This window comes from Glycine soja, chromosome 8 (genome assembly GCF_004193775.1).
Source record: "Glycine soja cultivar W05 chromosome 8, ASM419377v2, whole genome shotgun sequence".
Classification (NCBI taxonomy): domain Eukaryota; kingdom Viridiplantae; phylum Streptophyta; class Magnoliopsida; order Fabales; family Fabaceae; genus Glycine; species Glycine soja.
Window position 1 is genome coordinate 36,122,370 of NC_041009.1, and position 16,710 is coordinate 36,139,079.

A 16,710-nucleotide genomic window follows, 5' to 3' on the forward strand; every position below is an offset into this window, starting at 1 on the left:
CAACGACCTCATTTGCAATCATCACACTATGTAGCATGTATCTACCTTCTATGAATGCTGATTGCCTTTCATGTATGATGAAAGGCATGACCTTCTTCAACCTGTTCGCCAGTATCTTCGCCACTATCTTGTATGTGCAACCAATCAATGAGATAGGTTTGTATTCATTCAGCAATTGTGGATCCGCTACTTTGGGAACGAGTGCTAGGAAGGATGCATTCGAGCCCTTTGGGAAGATTCCATTAACATAGAATTCATCCAAGAAGCGCATGACATCAGGCTTGATTATATTCCAGAATTGCTTTATGAATTTGAAAGTTAGACCATCTGGCCCCGGACTCTTCTCACTCCCACAATCCCACACCGCCTTTCTTATCTCCTCTTCTTGAAAACACCTCACTAGAGTATCATTTTGCTGATTGTCAATGGTCTTGAAAGCAACCCCATCTAATGTTGGTCTGTCCTTCTCATTTTCTTTGAAGTGTTGCTCAAAGAACACCCTAACTGCCTCTTTGACTGTCGTTGGGTCGTCCGTCCATGCCCCATCAACCATCAACCCTTTCAGGCAATTATTTCTTCTAGTAGCATTGATCATCAGGTGAAAGTATCTAGAATTACAGTCACCTTCTTTAATCCATCTGGATCTCGCCTTCTGCCTTAGTAATGACTCATGTGATTGAGCCGCCATCCATAAATCCTCCTGAAGCTGCTTCTTAATCATCATCTCCTGCTGGGATAATTATCTATCAACTGTGTCCGCTTCCATCTTATTCAACTCTTCTTGAATCTTGGTATATTTCTTAAAAGTATCCTCAAATTGTTCTCTATTCCACACCTTGAGTCTGTTCTTAAGTGCCTTTATTTTTTCTTTCAACACATATCCTCCCCACCCCCTTTGTTGATTGGATTTCCATGACTCCTCCACTGTTTTCTTGAAAGAAGTGTCGGATAACCAGCAATCCATGATTCTGAAAGGCTTAGGTCCTCAATTAACATTTTTGGAGCGCAACAATATCAGGTAATGGTCAGAGAAGTTTCTCTCCAATGTATATTGTGTTGTACCAGGCCATTTGGTCATCCATTCTAGAGATAACATGACCCTATCTAGCTTGCTTCTCGCTGTCCCGTTTGGTCTTACCCATGTGAATTTGCTTCCCACCCATGGTGCTTCCTCCACCTCCATTTCTTTGATCCATTCATTGAATTCTCTAGATCCAGCATCCACCGAACCCCTATGACATGCTCCAAATCTCTCGGAATAAATTATGATGCTATTGAAATCCCCCAATACACACCATAATCCACCTTGGTTTTGAATTTTCAATTGTTTGACAGACTCCCATAATACTCGCTTACTTTGGATATCACAAGGTGAATAAATGTTTATAATATGCACTATTTGATCCTCTGGAATCCACTTTCCTACCAACATTATAAAGCCATTCCCGGTTTCTTTCTTCTCTAATTTGAATGTCTTTTCGCTCCATACACATAAAATTCCACCAGCTGTGTTAACTGCTGGCTGAGCTACCCACTTAACTTCCGAGTCACCCCATAGTGCTTGACACATATGTCTCTCCATCACCTCCTTTTTGGTTTCTTGTATGCACAACACATCTACCTTTTGATTTCTGACCATCCTTCTAATAGTCAGCCACTTTACTCCCCTCCCTAACCCCGTTGCATTATATGTTAATAAATTCATTGGGCCATTCTCCTTCCTCCCATCTTCTGCGTCTCCATGATGTCTCTTTCTTCCATGTGTACTAATCTCTTCACTTGACTTATTTGTTCCTTCGGGTATGCAATCCCCATTTCTTGTGCCAGCTGCCATAGTCTCTCTGCCTCCTTGTCAATATTATTGTGTTATTTCAGCTCTACTGATGTATTGCAGACATCCTCTTTTTGTTTCTGTTTTTCGTATAAGTTATCTCCCCTTTTCTTATCCTGGTTAGGTGGGCTTCCTTGTTGGTCCACATGTTTGAGCAGGTACCTCTCTGGGCTTTTTGCCTCTGTTTGCTTTTTGCGCCATCTCTTCTTTGAGTACACATTAATAATAGGTGTTTTTTCTGCTTGTATTTTCAAAAAACTTTGTTGGGGTTGTACTTTTGGGTTAATGGGGGTGTGAGGAGTAAAGCCCAGCCCACATATTTCAGCTCCTTCTTTGTCACGTGCCACTTCACTTTGTTTTAAAAATGGTTCCAACACTTCAACGGTCTCCTCTGCATGCGCCCTACCATTTTTGTGAATGTATGTTGCCAACGATGCCGTGGTTGACCCATTTTCTTTTTCTCCTCCCAAATCAGGCAAATTTGTCACTACCCCACCTGCGTTGCCCCTAGTTGTCTCTGCTGTTTGGTTGACGCCACCTGTGGTCAGGATGCATGTCGGCCTCTCGGTATCCTGGGTAATATCCACTGGGTCGAGATGTTTGGCGCACCCACCGGATAATAATCGTTCGGGTTCGGTTTTCGCCTCATCGGAGCCAATTTCAACCTCCTCCTCTGTCTCCACCTCCAACGCCCGTCCCCGCGTCGCCTTCGTCTCCGGCGACCCCTTTCGTGCCGCTGTCGCCATCTCCAGCAAGTCTCCCCTGGCCCTCATCTTCTCCATCGGAGCCTTGTGTGTCGCAATGGCCCTCTCCGATGGCACTCCCCGCACCATCTCCTCCTCCGACGACCCCATCTGTACCGCCATCTCCTCTGACTCCCCCATCATCCATGGCGCGCCCAGTTCACTTTCTTCTGACAAGATATCCTCCGATGAACTGTACTCTATCCCCCTCCGACACCGACACGTGTTGGAGTAAGCGCCTGTTTCCTCGATTATGTGCACCATGAATTCTTCCCCTTGAATATGGACTGTGACTGTATGTTGAATAAGCGCCGACCATGGTGTTTTTATTAGGATCCTAGCCCGGTCCATTTTCCACAACTCCTCTACATCATCGTCGACATCCACCGCATCTCCTATTCCAGCCACTATTGTCGTCATGTGTTGTGCGTCCCACGCCATAAATGGTATTCCCCACGCCTACACCCATGTAAGTCTGTTCCTTACTCTCACCGTCGGATTCCACCTTTCTAGCAAGTAAAACAGAGCATCCCTTCCCTCTTCCTCCACCTCCATCAATCGTCTTGCTTTTTCTTCTGTAAGTCCGAGGAGCAGAACCATGTCCTCACCAATGTATTTCGGCACTATGTCTAGTTCGAAATCCCATAGCATGTCTTCCTCAATTCTATCAAACATGGTGAGGTTTTGTAACCTTCCCACCCATGCATCCTGTAACCATTTTTTCCCTGATAATGGTATGTTGAGGTGCACTTCTGATCTGGACTTCTGGTTTACATATGCCGCGCTTATTGGTTGAATCAGGTGGTCCCTTCTTGAATTTCTCCGTGCAACGACATCCGCAAAAGTTCTGTGCTTGAATCCCAGTGCCGCTGGAAACTTCTGTGCCCGATACGCCCCTCTCCCTTCTTGTACCTATTGTCTGGTGGTTGCCTGAGCTCTAGTTTCTGGTTGTCTCCCTTCATGTGTGTCTCTTTCGTATTTTGGAATATTAACGTACAATTTCAAACCTCCCAAAACAATATTATCCAACCTCCTCTCTAGCTGTTTCACATCATCCACTCCCTTAAATCTTGCAAAGCCGTATCTCCTTCCACTTCTATTCCTCTTTCTGGAAATGAAGACCTCTCTTACATCACCCACTTTTTTGAAATGTTGCCATAGTTCAGCCTCCGTTGCTTCTTCGGGAAAACGGGTGAAGTAGAACGAAGAAATGTTGTGATGGTCCCTCCAATTTGTTCTCGCGTAGCTTTGCTGTTTACCGTTCCCTTCTCTGACGATATTTCGACGTGAGTCCCTAGTCTCTCCTTCTCACACTATCTCTCCTCTCCCTTCTTGTTCTCACTCTCACCCACCCATTGTTTCTCTCACCAGTGTCTCTCTCTCTCTCATCTCTCTCTCTCCTCTCCCTTCTTGCTTTAATCATGCATGAGCATGCAAGAATCAAGCAACTGAATCTTCTTTGGCCATGGAAATACCTCAATTTGGATGTGACAAAACGTTTACATAGGTGAAAGTAATTTATTTAATGAAAAAACTCGTATTTAATTTCTATCATATTTAAAATTTTCTTGGATCAATACTAATAACACACTGTCAGATTAGTCTCTGACCTTTCTTGTTATAGTCAAGTACATAAGTAGCCTACATGGGTCGTTTGCAAAACTGTTTGGTTTGTTAATTAATTACGATACATAAGTTGCGTGACGTGATCACACCACCAATATATGGAAAATACAAATTGCATCAACTCTCGACACGAAACGACAACTCATGCGTGTTTCGATTGAAAACAACAGAGCAGAACAGTAGAAGTGTAGAACTATACAACTCGTATGGGAAAAAAACGAAAAGGTATAAGTCTTCGATAAGGCAACTTGAAAATTGTTAGCTTTCATTTTAAGCTTTTTTTCCTTGTCGTGATGAAATGAGTTTAATTTAATTTTAGTGGATTATTAAATGCTTATGTAGCCAAAAAGAATTTACTGGTATTTTATTTATTCAGTCTTTCAAAATCTGAAATAATACAGTACCAGTCAGTCATATTTTTTGTTCATGTTTTACCAAAGAAAAAATCCTCTACGATAAAATAATACATTAATGTATAAAAAATTACAAGTCGTCAATAAAGCCTATAACAGTATCTATATCCATGCTTGTAGGGGTTAGCTCATCTAGTTATCTATTCAGCAAAACAAAAAAGCTCATCTAGTTATCTCCATCCATGACAAACATGTGACTTGAGTTCGAATTCAAGAATAATCAATTGGTGAGTCGTGTAAATTTCTTGTAATGTGCCTACTATACTTGGAGTTGCCCAAATTCTAAACCAGGGAAGGCATATCCTTACCCTGAATTTTTATGCTCCAAAAGACATTAAAAAAAACCCGGTCTCACTAACTGGTGGTATTCTCTCTGCCCATAGAGTTCCCTGAAATATCAAGAGAACATCATCATATATAATATTAAAATACCAACAAATTATGAAGATGGTTAAAAGCCTCAAGAAGATTAAAACTTCTATTATCTAGGAGAAAAAGGAGACAAGAAAAATTGAAATTTAAGAAGAAAAAAAAGAGGCTAAAAAGCAAAAAGCCAGCTTTTACTACAAAGTGTCGTTTTTTTCTTTTTATTAGGCGAGACATTATATCACCATTATGGAGAGAGTGCCCCCATATGACAATATAAAATTAATTCTTTTTATGTACAGATGCACATCATGAAAACCGGTAAGCTACTTGTGTAAAAAAATGCTTTATAGATTCACTCTCAAACAGAATTGGACCCAGCTAATCAAGCCAAATCAAACTCAGGCCCAGGTTTCTCATCAGTGAAGAAGGAAATAAAGAAATTCAATTTTAAGAGACCATTCTGAAAATTGTGACAAGCAAACATCAATTAAGATTTATGCAAATATTTCCTTGAAAAATGCATTGTTAGAACTTTGCTTAACAAATACAACAGACAGGGTCAGTAAAAAAAAAAAAACAATACAACCGACAGGGTTGCTTACAGATCCTATACAGTATAGAATGGAGTTTCCCATACATATGTGAGAGATTGGGTTAGGCTTTCGTAGATCCTTAAGTACAAGGAATACATATATGTAGTTGTAGAATTATTAGTGATTGTGCAACATGGAAAAGCAAACATCATTAATATAATCCCAAATCATTTTCCATAAACAAATAGAGCCTTAATAACAAGTAGGGAAAAAGGCCAAACAGTAAACTTCATGCAAAATCATGTCCAGTAACATTAAGTGGATTCATCTGCATTCTTAGAAAAGGAAGAAGAAATTTTCAAAGATAAAAAATGAACTCATGAAGAATCAATAGATGTTTTCATAGATTTGATCCAAATATACTTTAGTTTTTCTTGAAGCTAATCCACTATCTTTCATACAGGGTAAGACCCAATACCATAATGCTAGATAGTATGATAGTATAGTGCAAGTTACATTATAAACTTTTATACTATTCAATGTTTGATGCACCACATGACTGTGACTGTTGAGTGATTTGGGCTTTAGACGAGATGATGGTGGTGGAAAGATAAGGTTGAGTTGAATAGAGATTGCTTTGACCAACCTAATATAAAATAACCCTATCAGGTTTTATCACACCTCATGCTTGATAAGTTTACCCTATAACCATATTGAGTGAAACTGGATAACTTTATCAAATCATGTAACACCAAAAACATTCAATAAAATTGAGCATATAGTATAAACTCATAATATAATGCCTTGTACCAAACAGGCCGTGAGAGTTGGAACTAGGAAGACACCAACCAAAGCCTTTTAAATAACATAAATCAAGCAAACCTACTCTTTGGTAAAATGTTGAACCTGTGTCCAACCCAATCACATGAAGAGGTTAATACTTGGGGTTGTAATATGTATTTCACAAAATATACCAATTATTTACATATGGAGGAGTGCGTGTCAATCCTCTTTATTTTTATTTTCATATTTAAAATTAAAAAGAGAATGGAAGAATTATCTTTTCTGGGGTGGGGGTAAGTAAAAGATTAACAGTTTGAAAATTACACATAATTACCCATTAACCACAGTTTCCTTTTCCTTAGTATAAAATTGTATCTAGGAAGAGACAAACTCAGGTTTTTCCAAATTATATTATCACTATAGAGTATAGATTGATGAAACTACATGCCTTTCTTTTTGTTTTGAAAATAGGGGAAATTTTGGATACGCATATCACTCAGGTGTCAGAACTGCCCCATGTGCTGGCCAATAGAATGAAGAAGGTGATGACTTCTATTGTTGATGAAACTCAATCTGCATTTATTGAAGGAAGACACCTACTGCACAGTGCCTTAATTGTAAATGAGGTGATTGAGGAGGCCAAAAGGAGTAATAAATTCTGCCTTATATTCAAAGTTGATTACGAGAAAGCATATGATTCGGTGTCCTGGGGATTTTTGCTCTATATGCTTCAACGAACAGGCTTCAGCTCTAAGTGGATCAAATGGATTGAGGGATGCCTCAATTCTGCATCCATTTCAGTCTTGGTCAATGGCAGCCCTACGGGGGAGTTCCTTCCCAAAAGGGGATTATGCCAAGGGGACCCACTTGCACCACTTTTGTTCAATGTGGTAGCTGAAGGGCTGAATGGTCTGATGAGAAAAGCTAAGGAGGAGAATATGTACAAGGCATATCAAGTGGGATCCAATAAAGTGGAAATCAGTCTTTTACAGTTTGCAGATGATACTATCTTTTTGGGGGAAGCGGACATGGAGAATGTCAAAACAATTAAGGCTGTCCTAAGGTCTTTTGAACTTGTATCTGGCCTTAAAATTAATTTTGCCAAGAGCTCTTTTGGAGCTTTTGGTCAAACTGACCTTTGGAAGCAGCAGGCAGCCACCTACTTGAATTGCCAGTTGCTGGTTCTTCCTTTCAATTGCCTGGGAATACCCATTGGAGCAAACCCAAGGAGATGTACTATGTGGGATCCTATCATCAACAAATGCGAGAGAAAGCTAGCTAAGTGGAAACAGAGAAATATATCCTTTGGGGGGAGAGTGACACTCATCCAATCCGTGCTAACTTCGATTCCTATTTATTTGTTCTCCTTTTTCAGGGTGCCTAAATTAGTGGAAGACAAGTTGGTGCGTTTACAGCGAAGATTCCTTTGGGGGGGAGGATCCGATCAAAATAAAATTGCATGGGTTAGCTGGAAATCAGTGTGCTTGCCAAAAGAGAGGGGCGGTTTGGGTTTAAAGGACATCAAAAGTTTCAATACGGCATTACTTGGGAAATGGGAGTGGAATTTAATGCACCACAAAGGAGAGTTGTGGGCAAAGGTGTTGGATTCAAAATATGGAGGTTGGCGAGGCTTGGCTGAAGTGGATAGGGTGGGTCATAAATCTATTTGGTGGAGGGATTTACAGAAGGTTCTTTTTAGCACAAATAGTGGACAGCTTATTCAAAAAGGATTCAAGTGGAAGGTGGGGAGTGGTGACCACATCAAATTTTGGGAGGATAAATGGACCGGGGAGGAGGATTCATTAGCAGAGAAGTACCCTAGACTTTATTCAATCTCATTGCAGCAACATCAACTCATTAGATCCATGGGAATGTATCAAGACATGGGGTGGGAGTGGAACTTTGCTTGGAGACGAGCCTTGTTTGACAATGAGATCACCTCAGCAGCTAACTTTCTCAGAGATATTGCAGAAATTAAAATCCAGCACCAGGTTTCAGATACTTGGGAGTGGTCTGCAGATCCAGAGGGACAATATTCACAACTCGCAGTGCCTATGATTTGATAGGAGAAGAAGCAAGAGATAGCAGTCAGGAGGAATGTTTTGAGAAGCTTTGGAGGATAAAGGTTCCAGCTAGGTTTCTGGTGTTTGCGTGGAGATTATTAAGAGATAGGCTGCCGACAAGAAAAAACTTGCAGAGAAGACAGATTCAACTCACAGATTCACTTTGTCCTCTCTGCAGAACCCAACAAGAGGATGCATCCCATCTTTTCTTTCACTGCAGCAAAGTTCAACCCATATGGTGGGAAACCATGTCATGGCTGCAAGTTAAGGGTGCTTTTCCATTAAGCCCAAAGCAGCACTTCCTTCATCATTTGGGTGTTCAACCTGCTGGTGTAAGAAATAATAGATGGCATTGTTGGTGGCTAGCTTTAACCTGGTCCATTTGGAAACTTAGAAATAGTATAGTCTTCTCTAATGCGAATTTTGATGCTAATAAGCTGTTTGAAGAAGTCATATTCCTTCTATGGTCTTGGCTTAGGGGTTTTGAGAAGGATTTCATAGTGCATTTCAATCACTGGTCAAGTAATCTACCACAAAGTTTTATGTATCAGCAGGGGATTGCATAGTTATGAGATTTATACATGTAAATTCATATGCATTTTGTATCCATAGCTTGGTTCCCCCTCAGAATATCAATGTCTGATTGTGGAACCATTTATATGGATCTTCTTTGTATTATAAGTACCTCTGGTACTTCTTTCAATATATATTATTTATCTTTGCCGATCAAAAAAAAAAAGAACTGCCCCATGTGCTCAAACTTCCATTTGGCAGGAACTTCGATTGACAAAGAAGCCAGTGATTGTTATACCTTTTGCCTTGACTTTTCAGTTGTTGATTTAGAGAAGAGGTTTAGGACTCTTGATTTATCTGATGTGTTTCCTCATAAGTCTGTCTCCCAGTTTGTTAACCATGTTCTAGTACAGAAAAAATCCATCTTTAATTAATTATCCCTTTTAGATCTATAAGTCTCCATCTAAAAGGTTAATCCTTTATTTGGATGACAATATTTGATAAGATCAATGTTAATGATATGTTGAAATGTTATTTGTCATAGCGGCTGTCTCCTGATAGTCATGTGTTGTCTAGTCTAGTAACCACCAATCATCTGCTTCTACTTTGCCCAGCAGCCAGCAACTACTTATATGGAGGAGGATTTTAAGTGAATATTGGTAAACCCTTAAGAATTTGGATTTTTTTTCCTTTTATTTTTAGCATGTTCAAAGGGTTTTTGGCCAAATGAAAAGCGTAAATTTTAAGGCAAGATGTTATATTTGTCACCATTTGGTGTCATAGGTTGAACAGATATGCTTTGTTTTTTAAAATTAAATTTTGTATAGGTTTACAATAGGACAGGCATATTTTGATAGCCTCTGTGGTGTTAAGCACAAGATCTTGTCTTATACTGTTTTCTTTAATTTTCCTTATGTTTGCAGTTCCTGTAAGAAGGGTTACTTTTCTTTATCCTCCTCCATTAGTTCTAAAATATGTCCATTATACAAAAAAAAAATCATGTTTAGAAATGAATCTACAATTGTAGGGAATGCCAGATAATGTTATATGAACCCTTATTCAATACAAAGGAAATAAGTAATCACTATTATTATTATTATTATTATTATTATTATTATTATTATTATTATTTTGGTCACAAAGAAGGTCTAAAAATGTCATGTGAAGACGGGAAGGGTTGCCAAAGAGAAAAAGCATAATGGTCAGACTAGGACGCAATCCCTGAATCAAGTAGGGAATATTTCCATTATACAAAATTTTTATTCATGTCTAATATGCATCTATCATTGTAGGGAATGCTAGGTAAATGCTATCCATGCCCCATAACTGGACACAGAAAGGAAATATTATAGATGTCAGGTGAGGACAGGGAGGGAAGCTAAAAGAGAAACCATGACAGTCATACTAGGATGCAATCCCATAATCAAGTAATCTCCAAAGGAACTGGGAAGCATTGATTCTGTAATTTGTTTACAAATGATGCATAGTGTAAAGTCACTGAAAAATAATTGGAGTATACAAACATGTCACAATTGATTATATTGTTCTATAGTCAACACCTAGTATACATTGCAAGCACGGAGGCAAGTGATAAGGAAAAATTAACTTACGCTAGATCAGCCATGGACTCTGATTTGATCACAGCCTTCCCTTCAGGCAGTTCTAGACAAGAATAATGTATTATCATTTCCTTTAATGTATGCTTGGTGCTTTTTATATCATTATCCCACAAGATGCACTGATATCAAAAGCACATAGTAGTAACATTAGTAGTAGTACCATGACATCCAGAAGCCCAATGCCCTCCACCAATATAAGCATTGGAAATAGAAAAAGAATGAAAAAAATAAGAAATCTGTCTGGGTTTAGAAACTGCATATTCATAAGATTGTCACCCATCTCTAGGTAAAGAACATAAGGTCATAAAAAGCATTGTAGTTAATGTAGAACCAAAAAAAATACATTACCTTCCTAATATATTCTCTTTTCACAGCTTCATAAGAAACTTTGCCCTCGGGCGAAAACATTGAAGCATTCCAGAGTGCCCCTCTGGCAACCATCACTGACGAGGCACCTTATGTCATACCAGTATCAATTAGAAATTAAATATAAAAAATGAATAGCTACTTAGCTAGTCTATCATACCAGGAAAAAGAAGTACAAATGATATTGTATATTTGAAACAATAGTAATCATCAAGATCAAAAATAAATTCCCATCAAACATGATAACCAATACTTTCTTCTTATATGACATTCAATTCAAATGCTTACTTAGCCTAACTTTCTTAGAATCGGATTTATATGAGCCTCATGAGTTATTTTTTAGGATCCACGAGTGACATCCAGCAAACAATCTGATATACCCTGGTAAGCCACATGATAAAGTTGACACCCCCTCCCTAAGAATGCAGGGTTTCTTATTAGTTCAGTCCCTTCAGTGCTACTTTTGTAGCCATTGTTTTTCAAAGGCTCTACAGGCTGCCTTAGAGATGTTACAGTTTTTGTTTCCCACATTTAATGTATAGTTTAGGAATAGATGAATGGCTACATCTCCATATTAAGAAATGTCTCCCCGGTCTCCAGTCTACATAGTCAATGTGTTGTCATATGGAGCACTAAACAATAACACTTGAAGCTATCTCCAAGATGTGAGGGTTCAAGTTACATGAAATGGGAATACAACGACAATTGAGGGGAAACAATATCAACAGAGGATATTTGGTTGAATACGATTACTTTTTATTATCTTCCTTTAAATTATGATTTTTTATTTATTTATTTATCCTGATAAGATTCTGTGTAACAGAATCCTTATCAGTTCTGGTTCTGATTTTTATTAGGATAATTGCTAGTTATGATCTTATCAATCAGGATCCCTTTCTTATATAGCCATATAAAAAGGCAGACTTGGATTGGAGGAAAGGAAGAGACTATTTCAGAAAAATCTGTGTTAGATTAGGAGGAGCTCTGTCAAGGACAAGTTTGCTTCTTTCACTAAGCCCATAACTCAGTCCTACACAAAAGTTCATAACAAAAGATTACCAATAGTATGATGTGGAGACTTGATCCAAGGCAGCTCTTGGAAAGGCAAAGCCTACGCGTATACCCAATCATTCCTTCAAAATTCAGGGGAATCTATCAAGGTCTTAAGATTAGGATACCAAGGAGTACGAAGTTTATGATCACCACAGAAAGAAATTAGCTTTGGTTCATCTCAATTTCCAAGATAATGAGTTGCATTTTTCAGCATGTGTATTGCAGCTTGTAGAGAACTCATTAACAAGGACAAGAATTAGGTTGCAACATAACTAAATACAGACCAGGAAACTCAGGTACCTAAAATTCATGATAAAAATCAACTGCATTCAGTGTTTGTTTCACCGCAGACTATCTACAATATATTATTCTAACAAAACATAACTGAAAATTCAGTTGAAGTCTAGGAGAATTCTTTTCAGCTACCTGTGGCAGATTTAATGCGTTCAACATCATCATTCTCAAAAACATCACCATTTTCTATAACTGGAATAGATAATGCTGACACAACATCAGCGATTTCATTCCACTTAGCAGGATCTCTGGGCCTATCTGGGACTTTTCTGTAAATAGATCAACAAGGAAAAAAGTGAGCATGTGTTAATAACCAAAGATTAATAGTGATTACATGAAATTGAACAGAAAATAGGAGAAAGAATTATCCTCCTCCAAGGGTTTCCCCTTCCCAAAGGATATATGCTTTCACAACAAAGCTAAAGCTCAATTCTCCTGATTGATACAACATAGAATGAGTATCAGCTTTGCCTACACCCCTTTATTTATTTATCAAATTGACCCCCTCTAACTAACTAATATCCTGGCTTAACTACCCCTTTCTTCCCTCCTCACTAACTACTAACAGCATGTTTTAATGCAACAAAGATAAAAGAATAATCATATTTGTGATCTAATTCTATATTGCTATAGAAATATGCATGCTTGTAAATGAAAGTGCTACATTATTTTTTTAGTTCTTAAGCACCAAAGTTTCAAAAATGATAAATAAGCCCTAAGTTGCACATGTGATATTATTTGTACTCAGTATACGTCTTTGGAATCTCAGGCTAGTTTACCTTAAAGAATATGGTTTTGTTAAAAAAACAGGCTCTAAGTCTATGAATGAAAAGCAGATAATATGGAAAGACTAACAAAAAGAGGGTCAACAAAACTGGCATTCCACCAGTTAAGGATTCCAGTCCTGGTCATGGATAGGAAGTGAGAGCAAGTATCCCCACCCTCTATCTTCATTGTTCACTTTCATTTCTTTTCAATTAAATTTGTTGAAATTATAGGATTTAGGTACTCTATGGTTGTGGATGTTGGGCTATAAAGGAACAACAAGGAAAAGAAGTGGGAGTACCAGAAATGAGAATGTTAGGCTAGATGTGTGGCCACATAAGAAAGACAAGATATGAAATGATTGTATATGAGGAGATATTGTGGCATCGATTGAGAAAAAGATGACAAAAAATCAGTTAAGGTGGTTTGATCATGTATAAAGAAGGCCAATAGAAGCACCAGTAAGAAGATTAGATTGCATGATTTTTGGTCAAGTGAAAATGGGAAAACAGAGACCAAGAAAGACATTGGGGGAAGTTAAGAGGGATCTCATGGTATATAATATCTCAAAATCTAGTATATAACCGAGCAGAATGACATTGTGTAGTTCCTCACCTAGCAGGAAAAAACTGTTGCATACAATGTAGGACTTAAATTATGTACTAAACTCCTAATCTTCATTAATAAGGGAACAAATACTTGCTAAAGTTAAGATAAAATTCCCAGAAATGAGTTTTCTACCATGGTAAGGTCCTGCTAAGAATAAGGCAACACTATTATGATGGAAACTGAATTTGGCACAGTTATGACAGTTAAAAACAGAGAAAGGGAGACCAAGAAAGACCAGGAAGTGGTTAAAAGGATATCATGGTGAATAATATCACCGAGAATTTGGTTTTTAATGAAGCCTAGGGGCATCAGACAATCCATGTCGCTGCACTCACCAATTGGAACAAGGCTTTTGTTATTTCATGCTCTCCCTGTAACATACTTTGAAGATCCTCTATGTGTCATGATAGTTTGTTCTCCATATCTTAATTGTTTGGAAATTGTATCCATTGCAATTGGAGTAGCATATCATCAAAGTATTATGCTTTGACTGATTAGAAAAAAGTTAAATATGATTGCCATGCCTTCTACCAAACACTGTATATCATCCCTGGCCCAGATAAAAGAGAAAAGTTGTGTAACATAGTCAGTTCACAACATTAAACAAACACAAATCTTTTATTAGAAGGATCAATGATAGAATTATGATAAATCCTAATGGCAATATGTCTATGTAACCATCTAATAGGTTGATTGATATGAGAATGATTACCTTCCATGGACTGCAAGAGCAGAAACACCAGTTTTCTCAATTCGTCTGGCTAATTCCACGGTATCATGTGGTGATTTTAGAAGTCGAATCTTACATGTTACTGGTGTGTTCAAATTCCTCTTTAATGTTGTTAAGATCTGGAGTTTCAAGGAGGAAGGATTCAAACACATTTCAGAAGCACAATCATAAATACAACAGATTATATAGACTCACATCATGAATAAGCTCTGGTTTGGACAACAGAGCAGCACCCATTCCACCACTCACAGAAAATGACTTCGGGCAACCCATGTTAATATCTACTGCAGCAACATCATTACACCTGCATCCCAAACATATAGACATATATAAACACGGGAAAAGGAAAACAACATGAACACTTAAAATAAATTGTGTTCAATGTCAGAAAAGCTACACGTAATGTAATGATTTTCTGCAAAGCAACTTTGGTGCGCATAAGAAAACATACATACTTGATACTTAAATAGAATTTTATAACCATTCAGTGGGGCTATATACTTGGAATTGGAAGAGGGAAACGATCTTCCAGCCAATCATGACTATGACTAAGATTGCAACATTTTTAATCAATATGTGAATAGGTTTTCAATCTTATATAGACTAAAGCTCATTAGAAAATCCCATAAAGACTAAAGAGCCAACAATAACAATATCAACCAAGCCACATCTCACTGAGTGGTGTTATTTTCTACATGGCATAACTGGTCCCAGTGAGAAAACCTACCACATAAAAAATAGTACAGCTGACAATGACAACTATTTAACTAAAGCAAGTTAAAAGCAAAATCACACATCAACTTCAGTGTAAACAGGGAAACCAAAATACACAATTAACTTACACTAACTGAGCAGTAGTTAGGGCCCTCACAGCATCTGATGTTCCTATTTGAAACACAACCCTATCTTTTTCTTCATCACAGGTTCTAAACACAACATTGTTTGTCCCCTTCTCCACAAAATCAGTGGATCCAATGACTTCTGACAAAGAATTCACAAAATAGGTCTCTTAGTAAAACAAAGCTAAACAAGAAAAACCACAGGTATACACTCCAAATTTCCCAATCAAACTCTTAGCAGTAGATGTCTAACCCCCATAAAATCTAAATAAACAAAATATTGACAACTTGACGTTTATCATCAAGAGACAACACAATTTTATTTCATTATGTTAAGGCTTAATTACTGTTTTAATCCTTGAATTTGGGTTGTGTGCGTTTTTTAGTCCCTAAAATTTAAAACTATTTTTATTTTGTCCCTGAATTTTGACAGGTTGCTCCTTCTAGTATATGACATAATAAATTGACACTTTGGGGCGGTTTTTAGCTGCCATAAATTAAATTTTATTTTTTAACCATTTGAATTTGCATTTTAAAACTGTCACAAAGTTTTAAAAATAATCATAAAGTGTCAATTTATTTATTATGTTAGAGACTAAAAAAACATTTTGTCAAAATTTAGGGACTAAAAGAAGCATTCTTAAATTTCAGGGACTAAAAAAATACACCCCCCAAATTCAGGTAATTAAGCCTTATGTTATAAGTACCTACATAAAAGAGGAATACAATGCAACATTAGAATTAAATTCTGCATAATTTATTTAACATTTTCTAATATATAAGAGGGGTGCAATTGAAAGGTAGAAGGAAGCAATTGAAACCGTTAATTCGGCGCTCGCACTTTAGCATCTTGTGGTCAATGATTTCCTCGCAGTAAGTGATATCTGCACCATATTGAGCAGCTAGTAATCTAAATGGGAGAGTGCCCTACCAAATAAACAAGGTTAAAAACACAAGAAAGTAGTGAAAACGATTTGAGTGTTGTGTTTTGATTCGGAAGTATAAAAAAAAAAAAAAGAGGTTGTTGAGAGAGATGGAAGAACTCACAACGCGGACCATAGGAGCGAGAACAAGTTTGTTGCGGTACTCCATGGTTGTCGGATGGGTTTGACAAATCCTGTTTCCGACGTTGCCTGGAGCTATTTTTCGTGAGCGAGATAGATAAAGAATCAAAGATGCAAAATCTATCTATAATCTATAAGAATACAAAGAGAAATTTTCGTTTGGGTTTAAGACTGGCGAATCCCTTTCATAATTGGCGACGGAAAGCGCCGGTTCTAAATCTAGTCGGAAATTGATTTCTTTTACGTTAAATTAGGTTTTTATTTCTCTAATTTATTTTTTAATTTAATTTAATTTTTTTTATTTTTTTAATTTCATCATCTAATTTTTTAAATTAATTCAATTTGATCATTCATTATAAAAAATCATACTTTGTAGCAATTCAAAACTATACTAAGTGATTCTAAATCGTCACAAATTACATTTTTTTTTAAAAATAATAATAATAAGTTTTAAAGATTAGATGATAAAGAATAGTAAAAATAACATATTTATGAAA

General features: G+C 37.4%; 1 protein-coding gene across 5 annotated transcripts; it reads right to left on the minus strand.

The window, feature by feature from the left end:
* Positions 1-4,651: 4,651 nt before the first annotated feature.
* On the minus strand, positions 4,652-16,416 carry LOC114423019 (tRNA-dihydrouridine(20) synthase [NAD(P)+]-like). Of its 5 annotated transcripts, none has more exons than XM_028389617.1 (9): positions 16,197-16,407; positions 15,971-16,076; positions 15,153-15,291; positions 14,506-14,614; positions 14,293-14,429; positions 12,339-12,475; positions 10,842-10,948; positions 10,485-10,612; positions 4,652-5,002 (listed from the first exon to the last, which is right to left on the minus strand). In XM_028389617.1, the coding sequence occupies exons 1-9, from the start codon at positions 16,239-16,241 to the stop codon at positions 4,948-4,950; spliced, it is 963 nt and encodes a 320-aa protein (XP_028245418.1). In that variant the 5' UTR covers positions 16,242-16,407; the 3' UTR covers positions 4,652-4,947. The 5 variants fall into 5 exon arrangements, with proteins under 5 accessions (XP_028245418.1, XP_028245417.1, XP_028245414.1 ...); XM_028389616.1 differs by lacking the exon at positions 4,652-5,002 and adding an exon at positions 5,052-6,161 and having other exon boundaries at positions 14,293-14,411; positions 15,971-16,033; positions 16,197-16,416; XM_028389613.1 differs by lacking the exon at positions 4,652-5,002 and adding an exon at positions 5,053-6,161 and having other exon boundaries at positions 14,293-14,411; positions 16,197-16,416.
* Between the last annotated feature and the right edge of the window lie 294 nt (positions 16,417-16,710).